The sequence below is a fragment of the Ailuropoda melanoleuca genome, chromosome 10 (genome assembly GCF_002007445.2).
Source record: "Ailuropoda melanoleuca isolate Jingjing chromosome 10, ASM200744v2, whole genome shotgun sequence".
NCBI lineage: Eukaryota > Metazoa > Chordata > Mammalia > Carnivora > Ursidae > Ailuropoda > Ailuropoda melanoleuca.
In genome coordinates this window covers 20,946,079-20,958,208 of record NC_048227.1, presented here as the reverse complement: position 1 = coordinate 20,958,208, position 12,130 = coordinate 20,946,079, and the positions used below count along the sequence as shown (strand labels likewise).

Below are 12,130 nucleotides of genomic sequence, written 5' to 3'. Positions count from 1 at the left end.
CTAGTAGGCACAGGTACTGTTATCCCCATTTTACAGATGAGAAAATTAAGACTTCGAGGGCCAACCTATTATTGTCATGGTCCAGGTCCAGGTCCAGGTCCATGGTCCAGGTCCTATTATATGTCTCCTCCCCTGAGGAGACAGCAGAACCAGGCCCTAGCTGGGGTCTGACTGCCCTAACATAGGCCAAGCCCTATACCATCCACCCCCTGATGGGAACCTAAGTCACTTCTGGGTCCTTAACATCCAGCGTTTGCTGGCCTCCCCAGGGCTGTGGGATGCACTTATCTGTGCCACAGATGGGGATTCCTCACTGCCCTTTGAGGGTGCTCCCTGCCCTGTGGAATCCATCACCCCATCACAGAGTGAAACTATGGGATACCTACCAACCTGCCCCTGTGTCACCCCCAGATGCCACCCCACAACGTGGAGCAGTGACCCAAGGGTTTGCACTCCACCCACTCCCCAGCAGCCTGTCACTGGGCCTGGGAGGTCGTTTCCAGTTTCGGGGGAATTACAGGGTTGCAAGCACTATCGTTACAGTGAGCACACGCGCACATGCGCAAACACACACACACACACACACACGTGAGCACACGCATACCCACACATTGCAGGCATGCACACCTGCATGCACCAAGAGTAGAACCACTGGGTCCCGGCTGTCACATTTTAAATGTTCTAGAGACTACCAAATACTCTCCAAATGACTACACCAGCTCAAAGCCCAGTGACATGCAAAGGTGTGCTTTTCCCCAAAGCGTGGCTGATATACCTGGTGTTACAAAACGTTTTAATCTCTGTGTATCTAATGCTGCCATACAGAATTTTTTTGACCGAACTCTAATCAGCATAAATTCTCAAATGTAATTGCTCTTTTTAATTTTTTTGGTTCTGCCGCTCTGGGCACGTAGGCTGTACAGAGGCAGGGATTAATTGATTTCTTTACTCGTTGTTTATTGCTAGAACAGTGCTGAGCACACAGTAGGGGCTTAGTAAATATTTATGGACTGAATAAACAAATAGATGAAACATCGACGCGATCCAAAATACAAAAGATGCAGAAGGAGTAAGTCTGATTTCAAAAGCCTCCCTTCCCCGCCTGTGCCCCCGCCCCCGCCACCCAGTTCCCCTTCTTGAAGGCAATTCATGTTACTGCTTTCTTCTGTAGCCTCTGAGCATAGGCTATGTCCACCCCAGTAAATGTCTCTATACTTCTATCTCCCTTCTTCTTTTTTTTTTTTTAACACAAATGCACATAGGCTTTATCTACTGTTCTGCCCTCTCTTTCTCACTTAACGATATACCTTGGGAGTATTCTCTGTCTCCCATCAGCTCAAATAAGACCATCGTGTCTCCCCTCCTGGAGGGGCCACTTTCTTATCCCATCAGTCACGCTGGTGTGACTTTATGGGAGGACCCCTAGATGTCGGTGTGCCGTAGCCTAGGGCAAATGGGGTGCATATGTACTCGTGGAGGAGGCGGCCGGCCCCATTGCTACATTGCAAACTTCCTCAACACCCGCCAGAGCAGGGGCAAGAAGTGAGGTGTCCCATCAGCCCTGTCGGTAGAAGTGGCTGAAAGCCAGGTGACCTGGTTTCTGTATCCAGCTCTGCCTCTGACTGGCTTTGACGGTGGGTAAGTCCCTCTGGCTCTAGTTACCCTCTCTGTGAAATGGGCATAATTATGCCTATCCCAACATACTTAAAAGGAGGGCATGAGGATATACGACAAAATCCTTCAGCCAGGTAGAAAACCACAGAGAATTTTCTAAAGGGTGATAAGCAAGATGATTTTAAGTTCCTCTTTTGAGAGGGACTCTTTTTTAAAGAGTGAAGTTATTTTAATAGGTATTAGGAAAAGACAGCTAACACATTAAACTTATTTCACAAATACGGCATTGCAGTGGACTCATAGTATTGCTTAGTACAAGGCTGAATGTTTTTAAGCAAAAAAAAGTGAGTTCGGGTGATGTTATACGTTAAGTGAATAATGATACAAGTGCTCCAGCAAGTTAGCAAAAAGTGTGAGGGTGGGATGCAAATGGCTGATGTTTGGGAAATACTGAATTAACAAGTGGGGGGAGAAATAAAAATCAAACTTACAGATACTTATATGGAACCTGTTTTAAGGATATCTTTCTACTTAATACAAACATATAGGACACAGTAAATCAGGTGCCAATAAACTTTTTCTGTAAAGGGCCTAATAGTTAACAGTTTAGGTTTCGCTGGCCCCACATATGGTCTTTTTTTTTTTTTTTTTAACAACTCTTCAGAAACATAAAAACCATTCTTAACCTCAGGTTCCATATAAAAACGGGCCTTGGGCTAGATTTTGAGCTGAAATTTGCAGATTCTTGCAGTAAATTAAGGAGCTTATGGAATATCATAGCTGCTAGGGCCCCCAATACAGGTAAAACCACCTGAATGGGACCCACGTATTAGTGGCTCTTATTTGTTTATTCATTTATTTTAAGATTTTACTTATTTATTTGAGAGAGTGTGTGAGCAGGGGGAGGAGCAGAAGGACAAACAGACTCGCAGCTGAGCATGAAGCCTGACACGGGGCTCAAGCCCACAACCCTGAGATCATGACCTGAGCCAAAGGCAGACACTTTACCAACTGAGCCAGCCAGGTGCCCTGACTCTTATTTATCAATAACATTAATGTTCTACTTACCTTCCCCCTTTTCCAGGTGTTGTAATGAACTCATGGATTTTTATGCATTTAATATGTTTCAATTAATTGCATTTTTTATAAGGTGCTCAAATTCTCCCATCTTTGCCAGTGAGGACCCCTTCAAGGAGTCCTTTTGACTGACCCCAGTAGTCTCTGAGACCTTCCTTTGCTTTCTGGTATAAAATATCCCAGGCTCGGGGCACCTGGGTGGCACAGCGGTTAAGCGTCTGCCTTCAGCTCAGGGCGTGATCCCGGCGTTTTGGGATCGAGCCCCACATCAGGCTCCTCCGCTATGAGCCTGCCTTCCTCTCCCACTCCCCCTGCTTGTGTTCCCTGTCTCGCTGGCTGTCTCTATCTCTGTCAAATAAATAAAAATAAAATCTTTAAAAAAAAAAATATCCCAGGCTCAGCCTGTACGTTTCCTGCACCAAAACTGCTATCAGCCATTTCTCCCAGAAGCCCTGGTTCCTTTTCGTCGGAATGGTATTTAGAGACCAAAATCTGGGCGCCTGGAATGCACCTAATATTTGCATTTATAAATAGAAATGATGCCCAGGGTATGTCCTGGCCCCTGGAGAGATTCCAACTGCTCCCCTAAAAAACCCTTTTCACCGTCTCCAGCCTGGTACATTGAACCCCATCCATGACTCCGATCCTGGCCAGGTGTTCAAGAACAATGAGTCAGTCATGTTCTGGGGCTGCCTGTCCTAGCGGAGTCAGAAACATGAAAGATTTTTCAATAACCAGAGTCAAATCCATTTTCAGGCCAACCTTCAATTAACTATGAAAACCCAGCTACCCAGGACTCTTATTCCCTGATGACCTTGGATAATTGAGGTTTTAGTGCAAAAAATAAGTGCAGGGGATTTTAATGAGAGCATCTGACCTACAATTTACAGGGGTCATAAAGTCAGATGTCCACATAAGCCAAAGCAGGGAATTTAAAAAATGAGTAAAGATGAGCTGAGTATAAGAAAATAGAGAATGGGGGGGATATGGGGTGGCCAGGAAGCACACGCTCCATCTTAAGGGGGGCTGCCACTATTCAGTTTGGGTAAAATGTTGCCACATGGGGACAACTGTCAGATATTTGTGATTTTTGAAAACATAAAAATCTAGATTTTTAAGATATGAACTCTCATAATTGTGAAACAGCAATGGATTTAAGTGTTTCATTAGAACTTTAAATATGTTACATACAATACCTTACCTCCATTTTAAATATAGTGTTTGAGGGACACCTGGGTGGCTCAGTCAGTTAAGCATCTGCCTTCTGCTCAGGTCATGATCCCGGGGTCCTGGGATCAAGTCCCATATCAGGCTTCTTGCTCAGCCGGGAGTCTGCTTCTCCCTCTGCTTGCCGCACCCCTGCTTGTGCTCTCTTTCTCTCTCTGTCAAATAAATAAATAAAATCTTTAAAAAATATATATATATATGTATATGTATATATATACATAGTGTTTGAAAAAAAAGCAATGTTTGATGAGTTTTTACAAATGTAAAAACAAATGTTTTTACAAATGTATACATTCAACTAACCACCATCTCACTCAAGATAGAGAATAGTTTCAATTCCCAGAAGTTCTCTTGTGTGCTTTTCTAGTCAATCCAGTATTTACCCCAGACCCAGGAATCACCGAGATCTGCTTTCTGTCCCTAGAGATTAGTATGTCTTTTCTAGGGCTTCATAAAAATGGAATCAGATGGTATGTACTCTTCTATGTTGTGCTTTTTAAACTCAGCACATTTCCTTTTTTTCTATCCACCTGTGTTGGTGTATGGATCAATAGTCAGTTCCTCTTTATTGGTGACTAGTATCCCATTGTATGGATGTGCCACAATTTATTTATTCACCTGCCAGTGGCTGTTTGGCTTCTTTCCAGTTTGGGGTTATTAATGAATAAGCCTGCTGTGAATATATATGTACAAGTCTTTGTGTGAACATGTTTACATTCTCTTGGATAATTAAAAGTGGAATTGGCGGGTCATACGATAAGTATCCATTTAGCTTTCTGAGAAACTGCCGAACTGTACCATTTTGCATCCCAACCAGTTGGGAAGCAGAGGTCTAAATGGCTCCACGTTCTCGCTAACACTGGGAATTGTCGGTCCTTCTAGGGGGTGGGAAATGGGGTCTCCCTGCGGTTTTGATTTACATTTCCCCGTGACTAATTACGTTAACCATCTTTTCATGTGCTTATGGGCCATTCATGTATCTTCTTTTTTTTTTCCTCTTTTATTTTTTTTTATCTTTTAAATTTTTTTTAATGTTTTTTTTTTATTATATTATGTTAGTCACCATACATTACATCCCTGGTTTCCATTCATGTATCTCCTTGTACGAAGCGTCTTTTCAAATGTTTTGCGCATTATTTTGTTAGGTTGTTTGTCTTCTTACTCATTGTTAAGAATTCTTTATTCTGCGTACAAATTCTCTGTCAGACATGCTACTTCAAGTGTTTTCTCCTAGAGTCCTGCTCTTTCATTTTTTTTAACAGTGTGTTTTGAAGAACAGATTATTTTACTGTTTTAATAAAATACAACTTATAGGGTTTTTTTTTTTTCCTTTCGTGATTCATGATGTCAGTGTCCTATCTAAAAGAGCTTTGCCTACCCTAAGATTGCACAGATTTTCTCCTACACTTCTGGATGTTTTATAGTTTTAGCTCTCGTGTTGAGGTCTCTGATCCATTTCAAGTTAATTTTTGTATAATGTGGGGTAGCAGTTGAGGTTCACTTTTTCTTACATGGACCTCCATTCACTCCAGCATCTCTTGTTGAAAAGACAATCCTTTCTGCATTGAGTCAGCTCGGCACTCTGTAAATCTATGTCCTTACTCTCCTATTCCATTGATCAAGATGTCCATCATGACACCAATATCACACTGTTCTGATTATTGTACTTTATGCTACGTCTTGATATCAGATAGTGTATGCCCTTCAACTTTGTTCTTCCTTTTCAAAACTGGGTTTTTTCCCCTATCGTAGTTCTTTTGCTTTTTCATATAAAGTGGAGCATCAGCTTGTCAATTTCTGCAGAAAGTCAATGGTATGTTGATTAGGATTGAATCAATTCCAGAGATTAATTTAGGGTTGACATTTTAACAATATTAAGTCTTATGACCCATGAACATGGTATACCTTTCCATTAGGTTTTCTTTAATTTGAGTAATATTTTTTTTCTTTTTCTTTTTTTTTTGAGAGAGGGGGTGGGGAGGAGCAGAGGGAGAGAGAGAATTGTAAGCAGGCTCCACACCCAGATGACAGCCTGACATGGGGCTTGATCTCACAGCCCTGAGATCCTGACCTGAGCTGAAATCAAGAGTCGGACCCTTAACTGAATGAGCCCCTCAAGCACCCCTTAATTTGAGTAATATTTTTTTAAAACCACTAAGGATGACAAGACAATTAAATGGGGGGGAAGAATAGTCTTGCTGTTGGGACAAGTGGGTATCCACATGCCAAAGAATGAATTTGAACCTCACCCCACTGACAAAAATTAATTCAAATTAGGGGCGCCTGACTGGCTCAGTTGGAGGAGTGTGTGACTCTTGATCTCCAGGTTGTGAGTTTGAGCCCTACGTTAGGTGTAGAGATTACTTAAATAAATAAAACTTTTAAAAAATTAATTCAAATTGGATCAAAGACCTAAATAGAAGATGTAAAATTATAAAACCCTTAGAATAAATCAAAGGAATAAATCTTTATGACCTTAGATTATGCAGTGGATTCTTAGAGACGACACCAAAGCATGAGCAATCAAAGAAACAGACAAATTGGGCAGCATCAAAATTAAAAACTTTTGTGCTTTAAAGGAGGTAAAAAAAATAGCCCCAGAATTGAATATTTTTGCAAATCCTATATCCACTAGAGGACTTACATGGAATATATAAATAATTCATACCTTCATACCACCTAAAAATAAAAACACGACCCAATTAAAATACGATCAAAGCACCTGAATAGATATTTTTCCAAAGATATATTGGCCATATAGTGTCTATATTGGCCAAGAGCACGTGAAAAGATGGGCAACATCATTGGCTGTCAGGAAAACGCAAATAAAACCAGAATAAGACGTCCCTTCACCCCCGCTAGGATGGCTAGAATAATTTTTTTTTTTTAGTGAATGATAACAAATGTTGGAAGAGGATGTGGAGAAACTGGAATCCTCGTACACTCCTAGTAGAATCTGAAAATAGTGCAGGCACTTCCGAAAACAGTGTGTCAGTTCTTCAAAAGGTGAAAACAAAGAATCACCGTACGATTCAGTAGGTATATGCACTTGTAGGTATCTACCCCAGAGACATGAAAACGTACGTCCACACAAAGGCTTGTACAGGATTGCTTATAGCAGTAGTACTCAAAATAGCCAAAAACTTAAAACAGTATCGATGTCTATCAACTGAAGCATGGATAGATAAATAAAATGTGGTATATTCCCTAATATGGAATATTCTTTGGCAGTAAAAAGAAATGAAGTACGGATCCATGCTACAACATGGATGAACCTGAAAGGCATAATGCTAAGAGAAAAAGACCAGTCACAAAAGACCACATTAGGTATGGTTCCATTTATATGAAATGTCCCGAAGAGGCAAATCTATCGACACAGACTGACCCTGGGGCTGGGAAGGGTGGAGGGAGAAATGAGGAGTGACCCTAATGGATACAGAGTTTTTCTTGGGGGGAGGGAGATGAAAATGCTTTGAAATGTATTGGGATGGTGGAGTAACTCTGTGAATATACTAAAACCCACCGAACTCTACACTCTAAATGGATGAGTGATAGGGTACATGAATTATAGCTCCACAAAGTTATTTCTAAGTGAGAATAATAAAAATGAATACTGTGCCCACAATAAAAACCACTTTTGCAAACCCAAGACAGCTCCTAGGTTGCACGAGTTGCAACCTTTCATTCAGAAGGTTCGGAAGAACGGACCACAGGAAGAGCATTTGTGTGTCCCTTTGTCAAGATAATAGGTAAAGACATGCACCTGTGTTCCCAGTTGTCCTCCCACCAAGAGACTGAGTCAAATCTCAGGACAAACTTGTCTCCGAAAGCAAGTGTGTGTTTCCTCTTATAAGAAATCGGTTGTACACAACATTCATTGTTGTATTTGAGGCCAGGAACGTTTACCGACAGTTCGGGCCAAGGTGTTGACGCAGTCTGGGACTCTCTGAAGCATGACCGCCGCTTCCGAGTCCATGAGCGGACCCAATCTTCCCTTGGCTTGTTTGGATTGGTTTAAGCCGTAAGCGGAGTTAAACCTTTCTACACAAGCTGTGTGTACATTCCAAACAGACCATCTATCACCTTGGGGGTGAAATCTGATGGGAAAAACATAAAATTGTTTGTAGCACTGATTGAGTTTTACTTGGTTAATGGCCCAAAGGACCAAACGAGGTAGGAGATAAGCCGGTATATTCCACAAACTTCTGTTATCATCTACTTTTCTCACAGCGTTTGCTGCGTGGTGTACTATTGTTCACTGGATATTTTTCCTTAAACGCATTTCCCGTTTTGTTCTTCTTCTTCTTTTTTTTTTTTTTAAAGATTTTATTTATTTATTTGACAGGGAGAGGGACAGCCAGCGAGAGAGGGAACACAAGCAGGGGGAGTGGGAGAGGGAGAAGCAGGCTCCCAGCAGAGGAGCCTGATGTGGGGCTCGATCCCACAACGCCGGCATCACGCCTTGAGTTGAAGGCAGATGCTCAACCGCTGTGCCACCCAGGAGCCCCATCGTTTTGTTCTTTTTTTAACTTAAGTGTATTTGTGAACGGAAAGCAAAGGCCAGTATCTCTCACCAAGAATAGGAGATCCTTCTTAAAAAGAAACCCCATCAGGGCGTCTGGGTGGCCCAGTCGGTTAAGTATCTGCCTTCAGCTCAGGTCATGATCTCAGGGTCCTGGGATCCTGGAGTCCCGCATCAGAAGAACCTGAAAGACATAATGAGTTGAGCTGAGCTCCCTGCTGAGCAGGGAGCCTGTTTCTCCCTCTGCCCCTCCCCCCCTTGCTCGTGCTCTCTCTTTCTCTCTCAAATAAATAAATAAAATCTTTTCTCTCTCAAATAAATAAATAAAATCTTTACAAAAAAAGAAACCCAGCGAAAACAGAATGATGTGAATTCCATCTAGATACTATTGCCTGGTAAATTCTGAGCCTGGGGCCTCATTGTAATCTGGGAGATTAGCAGGCGTTAAATAGATGCTTAGGGCCTGTCTGTACCAAGCCAACTTTCTCCTTGGCTGAACCAGAATGATTAAATGAGAATGGCAAAGGGGAGACATCAGAGAGGCCCTTTGTCTGGTTCTTCTGTGGCAGTTTATTGACGCCTCATGTGCTGCTCACCTATTAGGCCTTGGGGTGCTAGACTATAAAGACAGACAAAGCTCCAGTTCTTCCCAAGTTTATAGTTGTGGATAATAATGTCTAAGAATGAAATAACAGACGCACCACCTTCCAGTTTCCCGATCATGGTAGTACTTTGATGGTGCCCTTGGAGTTGTTATTTCTATGATCACTATAACTATATTTTCCCAGAGCAGGGAATGGGCCCTCTAGGGAAAGATGGGGGTTGGGTTAATCTGTGAACGTCCATCTTAGAGCCATGATGGCCTGAGCAGGCACATGGAGCTTGATTTCCATCAGAGAGCAGAGGCATTGGAGGGGAAAGCCTTTAATGCTTTGGCCAGGAAGGTGGGGGATATTATTGTATCAGAAAACTAGGTCAGCAGTGAACATGCTTGAGCAAGTTTAAGATCTCTGTTTAGATATGAAGGTCTGGCATTATCCATTTGGCCATTTGGTGGAGTTTCCAGGCACTGTTCTGGGCTTGTCAGGAATACAGAGCTGCTACTCTCAGAGGGCTTATGATCTCTTAGGAATGAGAGGCCATAGGCCGAAGTAGATATGACACAGAGTAGAACGAGGCGAATTTCTTTCTTTGTTCAGATTCCAATGGTTGCAAATGACAGACACCCAATTTGCATCAGCATAAGAAAGAAAGAAAATGTATTGGTTCTTGTATCTGCTGAGTCCAGGAACAAATGACTTCAGGAAGTGGCTGGATCCAGGTGTTCAAGGGTTGTCAGAAATCACTCTCTCCATCTTGTGGCCCTGCTTTCCTCTGTGTTGGCTTTAATTCTCAGGCAGTCTCCCTACTTGTGGCACCAAATACCACCGGCTTAGGGGTCTTTGTTTAAAAAGGGGTCTCTGCCTCAATTATACCAGCATAAAGTCACGGAATTGAATCTCAACAATCCCCGCTGGGGTTAATGCGAGTACCCCTCAGACTAGGGGCTGAGTCAACCTGGCAGCTCAAACCAACTGAGACTGGGGGAGGGTCAGTTCCCCTGAGGACACACAGAGCCACCCTGAGAGGAGGGTGAGGGTCCCTCCAGCCAGGGAGTCAGGACAGCTGCAAGAAGGAGGTGGCCTTTGGCCAACTGGGGCTCCCGGGAGGGAGCTGGGGTGCTCCAGCAGCAAGTTCTTTCTCTGTCTCAGGAGAAGGGGAGAGGAAACAGGTACTGCGGAGAAGCCGGCATGGGCCAGGCTCTGGGACACGTATCTGGGTTCCTCTTCAAAAGAACCCTGTTTCCTCATGCAGGTGAGAAACAGAGTCTCAGAAAGAAGGGTTAGACATTCCTCAACAACCCACAGCTAGCCCCCAAGGCGTCTGGACCCAGCCTCGCCTCGTTCCAGCCCGTGTCTTTCCGGATGGCTGATCGGATGGCATCACGCCTCCATGCCTCCAAATCCTGAACATGGCCCACAAGATCCTGCTCGCCTCTCCAGGCTCCCTCCTCCCACCCAGAGCCCCTGCTCCTGCTGTCCCCTCCCCCTTGGAGCCCCCCTCCACTCCCCTTTACCTAGTTAACTCTGTGTTATTTAACTCAGCTTCTCCGGGGACTCTCAGAACTGGGGTGGGGGTGGGGGGTGCCAGGCATTCATCCACACGCTACATATTTTCATTAGGTCTTCACAACAACCTCTGAGGGAGAGGCGTTATAATCCCCATTTACAGACCAGGGCACTGAGGCACCGGGAAAGTGGTTGGCTCAAAGTCACACAGTTAGAAAGTGGCAGGGCTGAGATTCAAAGCAGACATTTCAGCTCCACAGTCCTGGCTCTTCCCCACCACCCTTTACTGCCTCTGCGACCTCAGAGCACAGGGTCCCAACCCTTCCTACCAGGTTTCGTAACTACGCATTTTGGATGGATTATTTGATGAACATCTGCCTCACCTGCCAATAGCTTGTAATAAAGGTACCTGATGGGGCGCCTGGGTGGCTCCGTCGATTAAGCGTTGGACTCTTGATTTCGGCTCAGGTCATGATCTCAGGGTTGTGAGATCGAGCTCCACGTAGACCTGAAGCCTGCTTGAGATTCTCTCTCCCACTCCCCCATGCCCTCTCTCTCTAAAAAATTTATTAAAAATAAAATAGATAAAAAATAATAAAATAAAATTAGACAAATAAAGGTAGCTGACATAGTGGGCATGGAGTCTGAGCTCGGCACTGTGTTTAGCATGTTTGCACATCACTTCGTTTCACCCTCTCAGCAATTCTGTAACTGAGGTACAGTGGTCCCCATTCTACAGATGGAATACCTAAGGAGTTGAGAGTTTGAGGAACTTGTCCACTAGGCTAAAAATTCCCAGAGCGCAGAAACCTTGTTTGTTTTGAGCATCACTGAGTCCAGAAGGACTAATTCAGTACCTGGCATACAGTAGGCATTCAGTAAATGCTTTTTGGTTGGTTGGATGGGTGGAGGATAGATGGCAGGAAGGGAGGGAGGGAGAGAAGGGGGAGAGGGAGGGAAGGAGGGAAGGAAGGGATGGGGAAGGAGGACAGGGAGAGAAGGGGGAGAAGCAGCAAAGGAGGGAGCAGAGAGCAAGCAGGGGAGGGAAGGATGAGCAGCAGGACCAGGACCGGTGCTGGATCTGACTCGTGGGTGTCTCCGCACAGGCGCCACGATGCACATGAAGAAGTACCTGGTAAAGGGCCTGCACCGGCTGCAGAAGGGCCCGGGCTACACGTACAAGGAGCTGCTGGTGTGGTACTGTAACAACACCAACACCCACGGCCCCAAGCGCATCATCTGCGAGGGGCCCAAGAAGAAGGCCATGTGGTTCCTGATCACGCTGCTCTTCACCTCCCTGGTCTGCTGGCAGTGGAGCGCCTTCATCAAGACCTACTTGAGCTGGGAGGTCAGCGTGTCCCTCTCAGTCGGCTTCAAGACCATGGACTTCCCCGCCGTCACCATCTGCAATGCCAGCCCTTTCCAGTAGGTGGTCCCTGGAGTGCGGGGCTGGCTCTCCCTGCCTCCCTCCCTTCCTCCCACTTTCCTTTCCCCTCCCTCTCTCCCACCCCCTTCCTAACTCCCCCACTTCCTCTCACCTCTCCTTTCCCTCCCTCCCTCCCTCCCTCTTTTCCTGCCCCTC

General features: G+C 44.6%; 1 protein-coding gene across 1 annotated transcript in view; it reads left to right on the top strand.

Annotated features, from left to right (window-relative positions):
• The window catches only part of SCNN1B (sodium channel epithelial 1 subunit beta), a 53,468-nt gene that overhangs the window by 20,718 nt on the left and 20,620 nt on the right, over positions 1-12,130 (top strand). The window contains 1 exon segment of the mRNA XM_034670259.1: positions 11,655-11,973. Coding sequence (XP_034526150.1) covers positions 11,663-11,973 — 311 coding nt within the window. The 5' untranslated portion in view covers positions 11,655-11,662.